Source organism: Denticeps clupeoides, chromosome 15 (assembly GCF_900700375.1).
Source record: "Denticeps clupeoides chromosome 15, fDenClu1.1, whole genome shotgun sequence".
NCBI classification, from domain to species: domain Eukaryota; kingdom Metazoa; phylum Chordata; class Actinopteri; order Clupeiformes; family Denticipitidae; genus Denticeps; species Denticeps clupeoides.
This window is the reverse complement of record NC_041721.1, coordinates 20,645,692-20,665,468: the sequence shown is the minus strand read 5'-3', so window position 1 is coordinate 20,665,468 and position 19,777 is coordinate 20,645,692. Positions and strand designations below refer to the sequence as shown.

Genomic DNA, 19,777 nt, shown 5'->3' with positions numbered 1-19,777 from the left:
CACCTGCATTCTGTCCCTTAGCCTGAAATAATGCCAAAAGCAGTTAGATATTTTATCACTGATCACACATTGACCCCCATGAACATGTTGTCCCATTTTTTCTGATCACCTGCTGTGCATGTTTATCAACTTGCATAACTGTAAAATATTTACGCCGCTGGATCAATACCATGGTATACCATGGTACCAGCGGCTGCTCATTTACATTCCAGAAGTGTGCAGCTTTCTCGCTAAGAGCTATTTTCTCTATCAACGCACAGCCAGAGATTTACTGCTTTGGCACACATGTTTGGTAGGTCTTGCAATGGTGCAACACACAATGTGTGTAACACACACACACGCAGCCAGTAAGTGTCGATATGTGTCTGCAGTGATTATCGGAGTGTGTTGCTGGTTAATGCAGCCGTCAGTGGCGGGCTGAGATCACCCAGCTAATTTATTCACTTCATCGTGCTGATTTGCTGAATGTGGATTTTGGAGAAACGATGACTGCCGGTTTTAGCCTTGCACCGTATTTGCATGCGTGGACTAAAATCCATGCAGTAACACAAACATGGCTTCTATCCGTATGCTCGGGAGAGTGGGCAGCGGCTGGCTGGTGGCGTGGCGATGATGCGGATTGAGGGGGTGTTTCAGCACCAGAGAGGTGTAGTCATTATGCAGTCTCTTCCCTTCCCTTCCTCTCCTCTCCTCTCCTCCCTCGTTCTCCATGTTCTCAGTGAAGCGTGGAGACTCTGCAGTGGTGAGACGCACCTGCGCTTGGCGGCGTTTCCCTCGTCTCGCTCCCTCTCTCCCGCCTTTTCACTCAGTCACATTGTCTCTTTTCATCCTTGCAGCAACCCACTTTACACACACACACACACACACACACACACAAACCTCACTCCCAGCATAAGCTCATAATCCATTCCTTTTCTCACTCTGATTGTGTTCTCTTGCTTTTTTCCTGCCTCTCCCTCCCTCCTGCCGTTCACTGCTCGTTTCTCTCATTGCCTACATCCTCATCTCTCACTTCATCTCTTTTCTTCTCCTTCATCTCTGCATCACTGGTGCTGTGAATGGCTCACTACTGTTCTGTTTCTCACCCCCGAGCCTCTCTCTCGCTCTCTCTCTCTCGCTCTCCTCTTCCTCCGCTTTCTGTCCTCGGGTTGAGCAAGTGCTGCAGCATCCTCGTAACGCGGTGTGGAGCGCCGGGCTGCTCTGAGTGAGACGTTGAGGGTCCTGCTCCCTCCCTCAGCAGCGTGGATGAACAGCGAGACGGCGGCGCAGGCGGCTGTCCTGTGCGCAGGGGGACAGCTGTGGGATTTGTCACCTGGATTTTTCGGAGGGGAGGAAATTGTGCAGTAACGGACGGAGAGGGGGGGTCATGGCTCGTCTGAACTGGTGTCTGGCTGCGGTGATCAGCTGGGGGAAGTTCCTCTTCTCCTGCTTATTCCCTCTCCGAACAGCCAGGAAAGACAAGGTAAGCCGGCATCCTGCCAACCTTCACCAACCTGCAGCCACACTGTTACCTGTGCACCCGAGTGCCATCGGGGGTCACCTTGTGCCGTCTTGGACAGAGAGTGAGACACGAGCTTCAATCGTTTCATTCATTTGTGTATTAATTACCGAATACGGCAGTTCCAACCTGAAATGCTCACAGAATCATCTCACTACGGGTTGTTCATGCCGCCACCGCGTCGCTTCCACTACTTGTTCTTTCGTATGAATAAACGTTGTTCCAACGAAGCAGTGGCGTGTGTGAAGAGCGAAGCCGCTGGCATACACTGAGGGCTGTAATCAATCATTCTCACCCGAAAAGCACCCGCTCTCCCTTGACAGAGCACAGCCTTTATACGACCGGAGCTGCAGGACTGTGATAAAGGCTGATGGACAGCTACCGTATAACCAAGACGACTTCCTCCCCTTGACATTGTCTTTGTCACTCTGTGAATGTAGGTTTGCTGGATGTATGAGTGTGTGTGTGTGTGTGTGTGTAATTCATAATTCTCTCCTTGGTACCATGCTGCAGAACTGTACCCCTCATCCCCCCCTCCCCCAACATGCCGCAGAAGCCCCCCCCAAACACCTAGCTATCTCTCCTCACTCACGTATTTCCTTATACTTCGCCCACCCTCTCACTGCAGCTCTGATCTTACACGCTCCTCTCGCTTCTCCATGTTCTAAAGACGTCTTCATGCCTGTATCACAAACACACACACACACACACACACACACGCGGTAGAGCCAGCAGCTCTCTGCATACTGTGAGATTTTAACAGCCATATAAAATCACCCTGTGTGACATGGATCTGCTTGGATGTGACAGGTATGTAGACTTTACAATGATGACAAGTCAAGCAGCTATTAAACAACAAAACGTCATCAGCATATGCTAGTGGTAAATGTCACTAGCATGAAAAAAAAAAAATATATATATATATATATAAATCTTGCTCGGACACATAATTTTTTTATGTTAACAAAGATAAATGCAAAGTAGAGGTGCCAAAACTCCACAAGCATTTCTAAACAAATTAATGTCATTTTCAATTTGATATTCAGAAAAAGTAGGACATAGCGGCACGCATCCTGTAGTACTTAATATTCAAACAGTCAGAAAAATAAGACTAACAACAATGTCACCATTGCTTTTCTTTTCTCTGGGACTGTTCAAATTACAACAACCTGGCTGAGGGTGGAGACAACGTGGATGGGGAGACCACACTGAAGTATTCAAGTATAAGTGCCAAAGATTTTTTTTAAATGCTAATCAACCTTTAACAAACAGGGCAAAGAGGAAATTGGGGGGTGCTACAGCTGTGAAAGCAGAGAGCTGAGAATTTCAGCTACAGGCTGCTTCTATACAGTCCCCTTCATTGGAAACACCTGGCAACCGCTGCCCATGGATCCTCGCCCTCTGCTGGCCATCTAGGGAACTGCCAGAAAAAAAACAGGGCAGACCACAGACGCCCCAACAGGGAATGTAATAATAATAATAATAAAGTGAAGTGATTGTCACATGTGATACACAGCAGCACAGCACACGGTGCACACAGTGAAATTTGTCCTCTGCATTTAACCCATCACCCTGATTGAACATTGGGCAGCCATGACAAGCGCCGGGGAGCAGTGTGTGGGGACGGTGCTTTGCTCAGTGGCACCTCAGTGGCACCTTGGCGGATCGGGATTCCTTCTGATTACGGGGCCGTTTCCTTAACCGCTAGGCCACCACTGCCCCATGCATATTTGTATGGGGCAGAATACATATTTCTCAGACACCTTTACTATTTCCATTGGCAGCCTAAACCCCTCACTGAAAAGCTTAATTAGAAAGCTTGCTGCCTGTATACGTGTGTTTGAGAGAGATCGCAGTAGCCGTTTAACCCTGGAATTAATCTCCCCCCGTTGGCACAGTGATGTCTCCCAGCATGCGGATCTCCTTGGCAGCAGCTCTGCTAGAGGACCGACCTTCGTCCTCTCATTTAACTAATGTCCTCACAGCTCGTAAATTAGCCGCGAGGCCTGCAGGCCGCCAAGGAGAGATGCACGATTTTACCACGTATATGGTCATGTGTCACCTCAGTACACTTTTTTTGAGTCTGGAAATGCCAACATGTGATAAATGCATGCATATCCATAGCAAGTTGTGGATATGCATGCATTTCTGCTCCATGCTGCTGTAGAGTGATAAAATGAACTGTTGTGATTACATTAATGCTGAAATCTGATTTATTCTCCCCTGATGGACTCTTTAAAAAGATGGATTTGATGGTCCTGCAGTCAAAGAAAATTGAGTCATAAGACAGACTTTCTTTAAAATCGATCCTTTAATGTTTCACATGATAATTTGGAATCAGGTAAAAAAAAAGAATGTTAAAGATATGATAGTTAATGCTTTTTTTTAAACAAAATAAAATCCTAATTAATCAACCATCCATTCATCCTCCCATCTACCCACAATTGTAGGGTCACAAGGCAGGAACATCTCCCAAATAGGGAGGAATCAGGGCACAAGTTTGTTATGAGTGCAGATCTTAGGGTGGCAGATGGGCCACTGGGTGGCAACGCAGAGGCTGCCAAGCATGAGCAGATGATCAATGTGGGGAAAAGCAGAAACATCTAAAGAATTTTAATTCAGCACCTAGTAGGCTTGTTGTGACACATACCGCATACATACACACACTCACACACTATTTATAATGCCTGCGGCTCATTTTGCTGTAGGTCTCATGTGTAAATGACACAAACCAACACACACACATACACAAAGCTTTTATGTGTGTAATATATGCTGTACTTTTTGCTGGTGTGTTATATTAATTCAATACACACAATTCATTGAGGTCACAACTCAACTTGATCCCAGCACCTCTACATGTGCTCTTATGACCTGTGTGACCTCTAACCTCCTCTCTGCTAGTGTGCTTTGTCCCTTCTGATGTATTTCACGCTCAAAGATGGTTTGAAAGGAAGTTTCCAGATCTCTGTTCCTGTGTCTTGACTGAATCATGCAGGGTGTGTATTCTTACACTTATAAAAAAATAGGTCATGTTATGTCTGCATTCAGTAGGATGCACCATGCAAATGATCCTTAGTGGAGTGATGATCAGAGTAACACACCGTTTGTCAGAAGTTTACTACAGTCTGAAATGACACAACACAACACTGCAAATGAGACTGAATATTTTACAATCTCTCACAGCTGCTTTAAGCGCAGCCAACATTCTTTCCCCTGCTTCCTGATGATGGGAGGAACATAAATGACATTTTAGAGCACCTTGTCTTCACTTTTAATCTTTAACTCTACAGATGCTACAAATAAAAAATGGAAGCGAATTGTTTGCCTCATTTGAATGAGGGTGCAGAAGTAGCGCACTGTATTTGGAGCAAACCTCTATATTGTCAAGCACAGAGAGGAAGAAAAAGGCTAGAGCAATATGATGAAAAATTTAAGCAATGTTAGCACAGACATGAACGAGCAGAGAGGGAGAGAGGCGAGGTCTGGAAAAAGGATGAGGGGGTGTGGTGAGGAAGGAAGGGAGGGTGTTGACTGGCCTGGGAGAGTCCTGCTGCTCTGGAGAAACGGCTAGATGCTGTGCTGAGTGGCTGTGCAGATTATGGGCATGCCTGTGGACACGTTTTCATATGAATTTTGCAAATGAATAATAGGTAATGTTAATGAATGAACCTTGGATGACTAAACATGATCATCATTATCATCATGGGCCAAAATAATAGTGGGAATTATTTTGGCAGGATTATGCAGTCTCTGTTTTTGTAAAGGTTGTGTGTGTGTGTGTGTGTGTGTGTGTGTGTGTGCGTGTGTGTGTGTGTGACTCACTGCTCCCTGTGCTGCCTGGCTGGTCCATCTCAAAGCGACTCAGAGCTCTCTTGGTCTCTCTATTTCCGTCTCTCTTGTATAATTAAATCACCATCGTTGCTTTTGCATGACACACAGTGATCCCAGCCTGAAAATCATGACCTCCATGGGCTGTACAAGGTCAGAGGTCAGACACATATGACTCTCATAACTATGTGCTTTTACGGAGCCAATTAGCACGTCAAGATTGCAGCTCATCTGGGAGCAGATGTAAATGAAGACACTAGCTCCTTACTAGACAGATAAATGGCAGGGATTCTGTTGGTCTGGTTATTAGTAGGGTGGTAGTGGTGGTAGTAGCCTAGTGGGTAACACAGATAACACAGATATGGGGTATTTTCTGAGCAGGAACATAAGACAGGAAGGTTAAACTTTTCACTCTTTGTTATATTGGAGCCATTTGCTAAAATATTTTATTTCCTCATTAATGTACACACAACACCCCATATTGACAGAAAAACACAGAATCGTTCACATTTTTGCAGAAGAGGGAATGGCAGAAGATCCAAAAATCCAGGTGTTTGTTGCAAAAAGACTCATGGCTGTATTAGATCAAAAAGGTCTTCTACTAAATACTGTGCAAAGGGTGTGAATACTTAGGACCATTTGATATTTCAGTGTTTCTTTGTTAATAAAGCTGCACAAATGTGAAGTTAAGTTTCAATGCCTTTGGATACTTGATACTTTGGATACTTTTTCTTTCGATAGCTGAAATAAAAAAATGCCATTGGACTATTCAGCCGCTCAGCAACTACAAAGATGATGAAGGTCATGGTATTGGCGACAATAATGAAATTATCCTGATTCTCCAGTTATACTAAGATGTCAGACATCCCACAAGATGTCTTGCCCTGTAACTTTCAATACTGGCCTGTTTATCGCACATATCACTCTTTCTATCCACTTTCTCCACGAGTGCCACTTGTGTGTTTTCCCTTGAGATGCTGCAGCTTTGAAGTGCCTCAAGGCTGGGGAGGGGTGGCCGTGAAGTGACAGGTGAAAAGAGCTCTCCTGAGGGAGCTGAGACACTAAGTAAAAAAAACAGTGAATGGGTGCCCCCCATGTCTGTCCTCCTCAATCATTTGAGAGCATGTCTTGTCCTATTTTTTCTAGAAGCCAATTATGGTAAATACCAGATTTCTCATAGAGGACAAACGTACATACCTTAATAAATAAGAGAAATGCAATTTCCCATTTGTGGCACTAATAAAGGTTGATCTTATCTTATCTTATCTTATCTTATCTTATCTTATCTTATCTTATCTAAATAAATGTCTGATCAAGACCATGACCGAACACAGACTAAGGCAAGAATCAACATCACGTTACTCAGATCAACTCTAAAGAAAAAAGGCGTTGCAGTGAAAGTGAAGTGAGTGTCTTTGTGAAGCACTGCAGTAGAGCACACGGTGCACACGGTGCACACAACGAAATGTGTCCTCTGCTTTTAACCCATCACCTTTGGTGAGCAGTGGGCACCATGACAGGCGCCCAGGGAGCAGTGTGTGAGGACGGTGCTTTGCTCAGTGGCACTTCAGTGGCACCTTGGCGACTCTGGATCCGAACCGGCAACCTTCTGATTACGGGGCCGATTCTGCCCCATCAGTGTAATACTTGTTAAATCAAAATCATGTTATCGTTTCAATTAAATTGTTCATATATCTCTCATTAAAAACCTCCCAGATTTGTCATAGTTACAAGGCCAGATGGAAAGTAATCCTCTACCATAACCATTTTATCAGACCTTGTCAAGGGAAAGCGATGGGATGCACCAGAAAGATGTTCATATCAAGTCTCTTATACCCAACAGAGGTAAGATATGAATATGGCTATGTAATGATCCCTTGCTTTGAATTGAAGACCATAAACGCTTGGCTCTCAAATGTTCACTGACTCCCTTAAATACATTTTCGTCTAGCAAATTTGTCAAACATTAGCAATAACAGGGATGAGTCTAACTACAGAAGCGAGGTGAGCCGCCTGGCCAAGTGGTGCGGAGACAACAATCTCTCCCTGAATGTGGAGAAGATGAAAGGGATTGTTGTTGACTTCAGGAGAGGAAACACTCAGCATGCTCCTCTGACCATCAACGGTGCATCTGTGGAGAGAGTGAGCAGCACCAAGTTCCTGGGTGTGCACATTACCGAGGATCTCTCCTGGACAAAAAACACCACTGCACTGGCCAAGAAAGCACAGCAGCGTCTTTACTTCCTCCGCAAACTAAGAAGAGCAAGAGCACCAGCCCCCATCATGCACACATTCTACCGAGGAACCATCGAGAGCATCCTGTCCAGCTGCATCACTGTGTGGTTTGGAGCCTGCAATGCGTCCTGTCAAAAAACTCTCCAACGCATAGTCAGAGCAGCTGAGAGAATCATCGGTGTCCCTCTCCCCTCCCTCCAAGACATCTACAGTACACGCCTCACCAAGAAAGCCCTCTGCATAGCAGCTGATCCCACCCACCCAATGCAAACCTTCTTCAGCCTGCTGCCATCAGGGAGGAGACTGCGGAGTCTCCAGGCCAGGACCAGCAGACTGAAGGACAGCTTCACCCATCAGGCGGTCAGGAAACTCAACTCTCTCCCGGCTCTGCCCCCACTCCCCTCACTCCCCTCTTCTGCTCCACAAACTTTCTGAACTCTAAATCACACAAACTGACCATGCACCAGTCACTCTGTGCAGCTCTGGTCTGCCATCTACCTCACTTTCACTTCGTCACTTTAAACTAAAAACTCTGTTGCACTATTGGTTTTTGCACTCTCCTGATGTTGCACTCTCCACCATGTGCCCTTATTTGTACATGGTGTTTTTAAAATTGTATATTGTGCCTTTCTTTTTAAATTGTATTTATACTCTGTATTCGTTACTGTTACTGTTTTTGTATTTAATGTTATTCTTATGGGTCAGAGAGTAACGTAATTTCAATTCTCTGCATGTCCTGTACATGTGGCAGAATTGACAATAAAGTTGACTTGACTTGACTTGACTTGACTTGAAGACAGTGCTGGTTCACTGATCTATGGAGTATGTATGGAACCCCTAAAGTACCAAAAATATTTACTGTAAATTCATTAACTTCATGATGGAGAGGACTCAGCTAATCAAGTTTTCATACAATGAAATACTTGCTGCTCTGGCACATAGACAATGCACATTTTTTGTGCATACTGAAAGGTAACAGTCTCAGCCGATGAAATGAATTATGTTGCGTTATTGACTTCATCCAGGAACAATTACAAGGTCCAGGGAAAATGCATGGTTATAGATGTGTGGAGAAAATGGCCTTAAAGCAAAGAAAAAAAAAGATCATATTAGCCGAGTAAAATTCTGAAGGGTCAGCATTCAGGCGTAAACGGAGACTTCAGAAGGGACAGACCATGGTACAAAAACACAGGGGCTCCGTAGTAGGGAGCTAGCTGCTTGCAAAAAAACTAAATTTCTCCCCCTGAACAAATGACTCTACTATGTAAACATCAAGACAAGCCCGAGACCAAATAGGCTCAAGACAAGACTGAGACCACAAAAACTCGAGACAGGAACCCTTCTGGAGAGCTATAGCACTACCACCAACTGCTGAAGCCCTTAATGCTAGTCATGATAATAGGTGTGAAACTTGTACTGTACAGCATTTTTGATGCACAACTTTTTTAGCTACATGAATTTATTATTACAGCCACAGGCACAACAACACTAACCAGTCTCAGTCTCGAGACTTGGCATGGATATGGCCCTCAAAGAGTTGAGACTGGACCTAGAAAACTCACTTGTATATTGACATATTCACATCCCTCAAAATTGGATCAAAATGGATTTTAACTGTGATACACTGGATAGCAGATCACTCAACAAGTGTTACGTAGCTCCGCTCAGGCGACCTGGGAAACATGGAAGCGAGTGACGCATCCCGACATTTAATGAGCTAAACTCCTGCCATCACTGATCAGTCATTGTTTGGATGCGTACCTCTAATCCAAGTAAGACCAATCCTTTTCCCACTCATCTCATCCTAATTCCGCTTCCCTGTGTGTTTCATTGCGCGACTGTGGTTGCTGCGGCTTCGGACAGTTATCGCTCATAGAATAGACAGGTGGTGATTCACTTGCCCTTTTTGCATCACTCCACAATTGGGTTTTTCGTCTGTCCTTCCCTCATTCGTGCCAATAAGCACATCACACAAGTTCTCCCACCCAACTCCTGCCTCATGTCATGGTTTTACAAAAGGAGTAAATGCTGCTCTATAGAAATACTGTTTATTTCTATAAATTCATGAAATGTCATTGAATCAGGTGTCTCAACCACAGCATGTCAAAACTAAAAAAGCTATTTCAAATTGCTTTAAGCAAGGTATCAAATAAAAAAATAATAATCCTCATGCATCCCTTATGATTCTCTAAATTATTCAAATTTACTGCTCCCATGCTTCCTCGGTCGCATGTTACTTATCATGTGTACATAGTCCAGGTATGTATGTTAATTGCTATTCCCAATCAGAAAAGACCTCGCCTGAGGTCATTCAGCAAACCAAAATGTGTTGTTTTTCCTGTCCCTGTGTTTGGCCCTTTCATTCATTTCTGACTCAAAAAATGTATATTATACAAGACTTTTCGCTTCAATTCGTGATTTGCCAGCAGGATCTCTCCTTTCTTTGTTGAAGGACAGCAATTTTGCAGGTGGAGGCAACAGACAATTTTCCATCATCGTCTTTCTTGACTTTCATTTTGTTACTTATAGCCCACCATCGCATCAGTTTTTCAGCAAAATATTTTCAGTTTAAAACTGAACATTTATCAAAACATCTGATTGATTTGATATAACTGTAATTACTGTGTTTAATATATTTAAATAACTCAATTAAAAGTCAAGGGCTTATTTTAAATGAATTTGTCATAAATCCTTCCCCCCAAAAATCACAAATAAGTAATTGAGTAATATGTGTGCAATATTTTATGAATAATTAATATTTTCTTATGCTATGATTAATAATAATAATTAAACACATTGATATTTTTTGTTTGCTGAATTTATGAAACAATATGATCATCATTGTATGAGTTTAAATCAGCTGTCACACTTGAGGTCGGAGGGACAGGAACGATGGACGCTCAATTGATCCACTCCTCCTTGTGCTGAAAAAAGGGAAGGGTCTTTCGCTGTCTTGGTGTGAAAAAGTGCAGTCACCTGCAGTTAAACGGTCCTTAGGTCCAATACATCGGGAAGTCCATGTGACTATGCACGGTCCTGTATGACAGCACAGCACATCTAGGACACTCATACCTGAAGCTTGTTACATCAATGCTGATCCCTATTTCTGCCCTGGTTTTGCAAGAAAAGTAACGCAAGTGCACATGACTGGATTGGGACTTACCAGGGAGTCCGCGGCTGCAAACGACATGACACACAGACACTGTTCCTAATATTCAGGGAGGAGGAGCGTGTTGTGGGGGGCGAAGCCGGTGTGGACATGACATGCTGTCAGAAGGCAACGCTGTCTGATCTCTGCCAGCTTCAGGATCCAAAGCAATGCCAAAGCGATCCAACAGTAATCACCAATCCTGACTGTTTCCCTGGGCAGGAATTAAGTGGAAGTGAGCTGTAACACAGCAAAATTAGATTAATTTAGCCCAGCTCCTCATTTCTACACTGACAGAACGGGACAGACAGGGACTACTGTAAGACTGACTGTCAGAGAGTACAATTATTTGTCATAAACGTCAACCATTCTACACTTCTCTGTCGATTCCTATTGTTCATAAATATTAAACAAGGTTTATCACATGTTCTCCAGGTGAGTTGGGAGTCTGTTCATCTGCTGAACATTCCACAAACAACTTTAATGGTCTATAAGAATGTTTCTGTGTGTGTGTGTGTGTGTTCACATTGATTCCTGATGGTTCCTGGATGATGATGATTCAGGTAGAGTCAGCAAGAAATTTGCAGCCATTTGCTATAATATTTTAAGTTCATTTTTTCTCATTAATGTACACACAGCACCCCATATTGACAGAAAAACACAGAACTGAAATATCACATGGTCCTAAGTATTGACACCCTTTGCTCAGTATTTAGTAGACTCACCCTTTTGATCTAATACAGCCATGAGTCTTTTGGGGGAAAAGGCAGTTTGGATGCTAAATGTTGGTGGACAGGCATTTTTTGGGTCTCCTCAGCGATGCTCAATTGGGTTTATGTCATGGCTCTGGCTGGGCCATTCAAGAACAGTAAAGCCACTCCTTCATGATTTTAGCTGTGTGCATAGGTCATTATCTTGTTGTAAGGTAAACGACCCAGTCTGCTATCCTGAGAAGGTTTTCATCTAGGATATCCCTGTACTTGTCCACATTCACATTTCTCTAAATTGCAACCAGTCATCCTGTCCCTGCAGCTCCAAAATACCCCCACAGCATGATGCTGCCACCACCATGCTTCACCGTTGTGACTGTATTGGACAGGTGATGAACCGTGATTGGTTTTCTCCATACATATCGCTTACTATTAAGGCCAAAATGTTCTATGGTGGTCTCATCAGACCAGAGAGTCTTTTTTTCAGGCTTTCATGTGTCTTGCACTACCTTGTATCATTTTGACAGGATATATATTTTTATGGAGAGTAAAATATATAGATTTATTTAAAGTTTAAGTTTATTTATTTTTAAATTGTCTTGTCTCTTTTTACTAATATTTATGTTCAAATAACATTTAGTTTCACTGTGTTCAATAAATGTTTATCCTGTTCTTTGAGATTTGGCCTCTAGTTTGACATGTACAGTACAGGACAAATGTTTGGACACACCTTCTCATTCAATGCGTTTTCTTTATTTTCATGACCATTTACGTTGGTAGATTCTCACTGAAGGCATCAAAACTATGAAGGAACACATGTGGAGTTATGGACTTAACAAAAAGTGGAGACCTGACCTCCACAGTCACCGGACCTGAACCCAGTCCAGATGGTTTGGGGTGAGCTGGACCGCAGAGTGAAGGCAAAGGAGCCAACAAGTGCTGAACACCTCTGGGAACTCCTTTAAGACTGTTGGAGAAGCATTTCAGGTGACAACCTCTTGAAGCTCATCGAGAGAATGCCAAGAGTGTGCAAAGCAGTAATCAGAGCAAATAAACTAGAATAGATAACATTTACATTTACGGCATTTGGCAGACGCCCTTATCCAGGATGAAGAGATCAATTCCGGTTCACTAGGACCCCAACTATGAATACATCTATTTTATTCACTCTGTTGTAGATTCTGTACACAAGTTCGACAACAAGAAAATTACAATTTAATCTAAATATTCTTTAAAGAGGAAGGTCTTGAGGTGTCGTTTGAAGGTGCTCAGTGACTGAGCTGTTCTGACCTCGAGGGGAAGTTCATTCCACCACCGAGGGGCCAAGACGGAGAAGAGTCTAGATGAGCGTCTTCCTTTTACCTTCAGAGATGGAGGGACCAGGCGAGCAGTACTGGAGGCTCGGAGTATACCAGGTGCAGTGCGAGGTGTAATGAGGGCTGTGAGGTAGGATGGTGCTGCTCCATGTTTGGCTTTGTAGGCCAGCATCAGTATTTTGAACCTGATGCGTGCAGCTACTGGGAGCCAGTGAAGGGAACGTAGCAGTGGTGTGGTGTGGGAGAATTTGGGAAGGTTGAAGATCAGTCGTAAAAGTAATATATAACATGTTTTCAGTTATTTCACCTTTTTTTGTTAAGTACATAACTCCACATGTGTTCATTCATAGTTTTGATGTCTTCAGTGAGAATCTAGAAGGTGTGAGAAGGTGTGTCCAAACTTTTGCCCTGTACTGTCTGACCTGGAGACCACTGTTAATGACTTAATACAGCTCACTTCAATGCTCTGTCTTCATCCCTGTGTATGCATATATATGTGTTTGTTGCACGTTGTGAAGTTGAGTAACTGTGACAGTGCATCCCAGTGGAGGACACCTTCACCTCAGATTATGGCAACTCTAATGCTGGAGACCATGTCACTCATACTCTAGCAGCTGGCAGCAGGACAACAGACACCACTGGAGTTGAACCTGCTCCACTCAATGATTATTGACTGGATCAAAATAACTGCAGCACTACAGCAGTTCAATAAACCAGATTTGAATTTCAGATCTGAATGCTAAAATGCTAGATTGATACAGAGAGAGACAAGAACATTCTTATGTGACAGCTGATCTTCTATAATGCCGTACAAGGGATTTATAATCGCAATGCTCAGAGCTGACAAAAACTTTATACTTCAAAAAAGATAAGAAGATAAGAATGACAACAAGAAAACATCAACACAACACCTCATGTTTATGCTGACCATGCACCTTAAGTAGACAAACCTTGAAATGACCTTATGTAGTCATAAAAATATTACATGTAGATCTGAAAAACTTTAGTGCAAATAATATTTGTGGTATGGATGTGTTGTGTGGCACTACGTCTGGCACAGTAAAACATCTGCATCCTTGTTCAGAAATCGTCTGTGGTTTGGAGCCCTAGTTACAGGCTGTATTTTTCTGCCATTTGGTGCAAAGCCAGACTGCATGAGTTGTTTTTTCTGTGCTGCAGCAATTTTACTAATAAATGGGGCACAGGCAAACATGTGAATGATGCTATGGGCAATGTTTCCATGGCAACTGTGTTACTGGACACACTCCAGTGGTAGCGCTACACACTTGTGATGGCCTTGTGAGAATGTTGCGTTAAAGGTTTGATGACTGTTCCATTCCTGATGCACCACTGTGCACTGTGTTTCTGGTTTTTTACCCCAACATAAACATTAAGCTATCACTGCAAGGTATTCAAGGCATCCCTGATTTCAGAACCGCAGCTCACTTTCTGCATTGTATTAGAGTTTCTAGTTGCTAACATACATTTTTTATACCATTAGCACATTTCATGTAGTATTCACACAATATGCAATCAGTGAATGCCTATATTTTCTTAACATAGCCAAATTATGGATTGGTTTAGCTTGATTTACAGAATACACAACGAGTATACCAGACATGTTACATCCAACATTTGGTTTTGTCTTATTTACCTACATAGAAAACCCAGTATACAAAACCATCTACTTCAGCAATATCAGCTCAAAAACAATACTAAAACAATTTATAATAAACTGATCACTGAATAAAGTGAGATTGACGTGACAAGCAAAAGGAAACCTTGGCTGAGAGAAAGTAAGGGTTCTGGGGAGTGGACAAAGATGAGGTGTAAGAATGCATGATGGTTGTATTCAAAAGTTTATTATGAAATCCATGTCACTAACAGATGAGAGAGCCCAGTCCAATCTCTGGTGTTCGACTGTTACCTCCACTACACATATGTTTTATCAATTCAACAGGTAAGTAATGTATTTTCTATGGTCTGTTTCCATTCTCAGTTGCCATCTTACAAATAACTTGCCGTTAACTCTTATATAACATGTAAGTATCCCTCAGTGTTCCTTCAGAAGGGCTTATTTTTAAAAATCCCAATTTTATTCCTCTTCAAGATCTTAATGAGGTTGAGTGTTCTGATACATGTGATGATTGGTCTATTTCATCTTTTCCTCTGCATCTGACTCCGTCCCTCTGTCCCTACACCCACTTCTTACTCATGTGCCACATCCAGTTCAATTTCTGTGTTGAAAAGCGAACACTGCATTTTCCTGTCTACTATCTCCCTAAATCTTAATGGCTTTTGTCACTCTTTGACAACCCAGTTAAGCTGGGGGGAGATGTGTGAACCGACGTGTGACCTTGGCAGAGCACAGATCGGCATGATGGGGCAACCATTGTGAGTGGAACACTGCAGTGCCTTCATCGCACCAGACATTGCAGACACAAAAATTGAGAATTGTATGTGATTGTGGGTTGGAAGTAAGGTCAACACTTACTGCAGAAAATCTGGTTAATGCTCGGTTGAGAGAGATCTTCTAAGAAGACTTGGTTGGTGATGGTTGCTTCAGCTTACTTTTTATATTATTCAGATATGTACTATGTTGTGGTATGGCAGTTATTATGTCCTGTCTATTGTGGAGTGTTTCTGTCTATGGGGCTGTCATGTGCTATAATGTGTCCTTTCTGGATTGACCTATGGCATCCAGACAGGGTAAATGACATGAGGTTAGCTGTCAAAACTCCCTGCCTGCATGGGGCCAGCTGCCCAGCCATGTCATCATAAGGGAAAGGTTACTTCCTGTTTCTCATGCTTTTTCTACGCAGATATAAAACAATATCTCCAATGACGGTCATGGCTTCCAAAGATACGAAGCTTTGCAGTAGCTTGGTGATTGGATGTAAAAATTAGCACAAATGTATTTTTTAGTTCAGTCACGTGAGACTCTGAAGAACCAATGGGTATTTTTTTTTTTTTTGGAAAAACACAGACACGATTTCCTGTCTGCACTAAACATTGTGGTCAGTGAATGGTGTTGATGACGTTGTTGATGACGTTTACGTTGATGTTTTTTTGCCCCTCAACTTCTATAGGCCGCTCTCCTCCTCATTAGCATTTAAAGCTACAGACACCAAAAACATCTCATCCTGGAGAAATCTTACAGTGGGACTGGATCAAAGTGGCTGTAATTCTGCACCAAACCTGAATTTCAGCCATCATATATAGTCTTAGGGGACCACCAAGAAAAAATATAATGTCAAAATTCAAACATTGAAATAAACTAGAGTACTCTTTCATATTAGTTGACTTTTGTTGATGATGTCTATCATAATAGTGTACAGTAGACTAAAGTAGCCTAGTTAATGCACTCCACTCTAACTGCTAACTACACTGTAAAAAGTGAACATTTGCTAAACTTAAAAAATTTAAGTAATCTGTAAGAATTGTAAGAATGGTGGATTTCTTACACATTTGTACAAAAGAATTTCAAAGACTTTCATTATACCAAGACAAATTTTCATGACTATATATTCCCTGAAATTTCTGTGCAAATATGAAAAAAAAATCAAGTTTATTGGTCTTTTGTTGCTGGTCTCTGGCCCTCGTGCCATTTTTGTTGTCTTTTGTAATAAAACCTTTATCCCAGATGTCCCATTCATGCGCTTCCTTCCCCCGTCAGCTGTCAATTGTGACAAATTTACTGACCATAAGAACCCTGATTATCACATCCCTTTACGTTTTTGAAGTAAAATTTAGTGAACATTCTGAGAGCTCTGTTTGGCGGGTCAGGCATTGCATAATGACGTTGTTGCCGTGTATGCAACAAGAATATAAAGTGTTCTCTGAGTCAAGGATTTGCTTCGGATTACGATCCATCTGTATCTTGGTAATTCAATGTAATTCTTCTTGGTTCTTTGCAATTGTCAACCTCCTCCATCACCTCTACCTCCTGCTTGGCACTATCTTCCAGGAAGAAAACATGGGAATGCTACGAGTGAATGCATCCCCAACTTTCTTTTCACTTCAGGTGGATTTTTTTTCCCTTCTGTATTTAATTTTTTCACTCAGTAACAAGGGGGCTTTCCAATGTAGTGAAGTAAAATACTTGGGTAGAAATGTATTTGAGAAAGTAAAATCATTTGTAAAATGTTTGAGTAAAATTATTGGACCAGTGCTTTTATATAGTATTTTTAAAGTAATTGAAAGTAAGTAACTAACTTATTAACTTTTTCTTTTTTTGTTGTAACTGCATTTATGTTAAGGATTGTGGCAGAAACAAATGACAGCAACAGACGTTTTTATCTAACGTCTGTTCCCTGGACAATAAACTGGACTACATCAAACTTCAGCAGACTATCCTGTGGGAATATAGAGACTGCTTTGTTTTTGCTAAGAAGTGTCTCAGCATCAGAATTCCAGAGTTTACTGCTTTTTGTACCGACAGGAATGCAGTGCTGTGCGGTAAGACCTGTGTGACCAGTCTCACCTGTGTGTTTACATCACCATGGAATGGTGCCAGAACTCTATGATAGTCTCTAGCTACCATTCATCACTGGTTGAGTTTGTGACTGGGAGAATTCTGCGAGCATTTCCGTTATTGGTGTGTAGATCCCACCCAGTGCTAATGCGAAAGAGGCGTTCTGTGTGCTGTACGGAGCTATTAGCAATCTGCAGAATGTACACTGTTCATTGTCACCGGAGACTTCAGTCATGCAAATCTCAAGACAGTTTTCCCTAAATTCAATCAGCATGTGAACTTTGTAATGAGAGGTGATAACGCACTGGATTTTATTTACTGTGCATAGCCCCGTCCCCATCTCGGCCAATCAGACCTAGCCAGCAGGCACATTTTAGTGAGGCTGCAACCAACAACGATAACACCATCAACTTGGTGGAGTACACGACATCAGTGAACTGCTACATCAGCAAATGCACTGATGATGTTACAGTCTTCAAGTCCATCACTACACGATCAAATAAGAGGTTGTGGATGACTGCAGAGGTACATGAGCTGCTCAGACATCCAGACTCTACCTTCAGGAAGGGTGACAAGGTGGCCCTAAGATCAGCGAGGGCCAAACTGTCTCGAGCCATTGGAACAGCAAAGGCCTGCGCACAGGCAGATAATCCACAGCCACTTCCAGGACTGAGGTGATACATGGAGCATGTGGCGGGTCATTCAGGCCGTCACAAACTACAGGACTTAAACCTCTGCCTGTGACAGTGACCCCTCCCTACCAGATGCACTGAATGACTTCTACGCACGATTCAACACACAGAACAATGTGACTGTAAGGAAATTCAACCCTCCTTCTAGTAATCAGGTGCTGTGTCTAACCACGGTCGGATGTGAGGAAAACTCTTTGCAGAGTTAACTCACTAAAGGCTGCTGGACCAGACAACATCCCTGGAAGATGCTCAGAGAATGTGCAGACCAGCTGGCAGATGTTCTCACCGACATCTTTATCATCTCACTGAGCAATGCCACCACCTTCAGTGTCATGTCTCAATGACTACCGTGCCATTGCACTTACACCCATCATGATGAAGTGCTTCGAGAGGCTGGTCATGAAGCATATGAAGACCCTGCTGTGCTCCACCCTGGACCCAGTGCAATTTGCCTGAACCGCTCCATAGACAATGCCATCGCCACCACCCTGCATCTTACCCTCACCCACCTGGACAATAAGGACACATACGCACGAATGCTGTTCATAGACTTCACTTCAGCATTCAACACCATCATTCCTCAGAACCTGGTCAAGACGCTAAGCTGCTGGACCTGAACACCTCCCTCTGCAACTGGATCTAGGACTTCCTGACTGAGAGACCTCATTCTGTCCGGATCAGAAAGAATGATGAGTCAGCGTACAGAGAGGAGGCGCAACGACTGAAAGTTAACAATCTATTACTGAATGTGGACAACTGAAGAGATGATTGTTGAGTTCAGAAGACAACAGAGGGACCACTCACCACTGAACATCGACAGATCTTGTGTGAAGATAGTCAAGAACAGAAGGTTCCTCTGTGTTCATCTAGAACACAAGAACCTGTCCTGGACTCTTAACACCGGCTCGACAGCCAAGAAAGCTCAGCAGTGTCCGGCGGAGGTTGAGGAAAGCCCATCTCCCAGTTTGCCTGTCAGTCGTGCACTTTATGTCAGTATGTAACTTTGTTTAAATGTTGGAGAAACGTTGTTTCGTTTCACAATGTACTGTCTAACATGTATGTAGCTGAAATGACAACTTCATCTTCAATGACAACATCTCAACTTCAACTATAGCTGTGTACAAAGATTATTTATTATTTCATTTATACATTTTCCTAACTGCAATAAATAAACTTTAAATAATTAGTTTGTGTCATTTATATGTTAATACAATTGTGAAATCAATTTACGTAAGATAATCTAGATAATTGTGAACCAGGATTATTTCCCTGACTACAAGCGTAGCATAATTTGTCATGAAGTAGACAAGGGGCGTATTACCACTTATATTTCCACGCTGGCACCCGACTTTACTATTATGTATTTCAGTGTTGTTGCTGTCACTTGATCAGCATTTACAATGCATCGACTTTCCATCATGTCATAAAAATTTGTTGATGAAAACAACACTAAATACACACACAATGAAAGTGATGAAAGTGAAGTGATTGTCACACGTGATACACAGCAGCGCAGCACACAGTGCACACAGTGAAATTTGTCCTCTGCATTTAACCCATCACCCTGAGTGAGCAGTGGGCAGCCATGACAGGCGCCCGGGGAGCAGTGTGTGGGGACGGTGCTTTGCTCAGTGGCACCTCAGTGGCACCTTGGCAGATTGGGATTCGAACCAGCAACCTTCTGATTATGGGGCCGCTTCCTTAACCGCTAGGCCACCACTGCCCGCAATGGAATTAACTGCAATGCTAGGGGGCGCCACCTAAACTCTTGCCTAGGTTTCCAAATTTGTTAGGACTGGGCCTAGCTGAGCAAGTTTCAGCTTGCCCTTTGGAAAAAAAAAAAAAAAAAAAAAAAAAAAAAATATATATATAT

The 19,777-nt window shown here is 42.7% G+C and overlaps 1 protein-coding gene across 4 annotated transcripts in view; it reads left to right on the top strand.

Moving 5' to 3' along the window:
* The first annotated feature begins 667 nt into the window (after positions 1–667).
* Positions 668–19,777, top strand: part of tns1a (tensin 1a) — a 77,536-nt gene continuing 58,426 nt past the window's right edge. The window contains exon 1 of one of the 4 annotated variants that reach the window (XM_028953841.1): positions 668–1,462. In XM_028953841.1, the coding sequence (XP_028809674.1) occupies positions 1,367–1,462 (96 nt within the window). In that variant the 5' untranslated portion in view covers positions 668–1,366. The remainder of the gene's footprint in view (positions 1,463–19,777) is intronic. The other 3 variants (XM_028953839.1, XM_028953840.1, XM_028953842.1) reach the window with 3 other exon arrangements.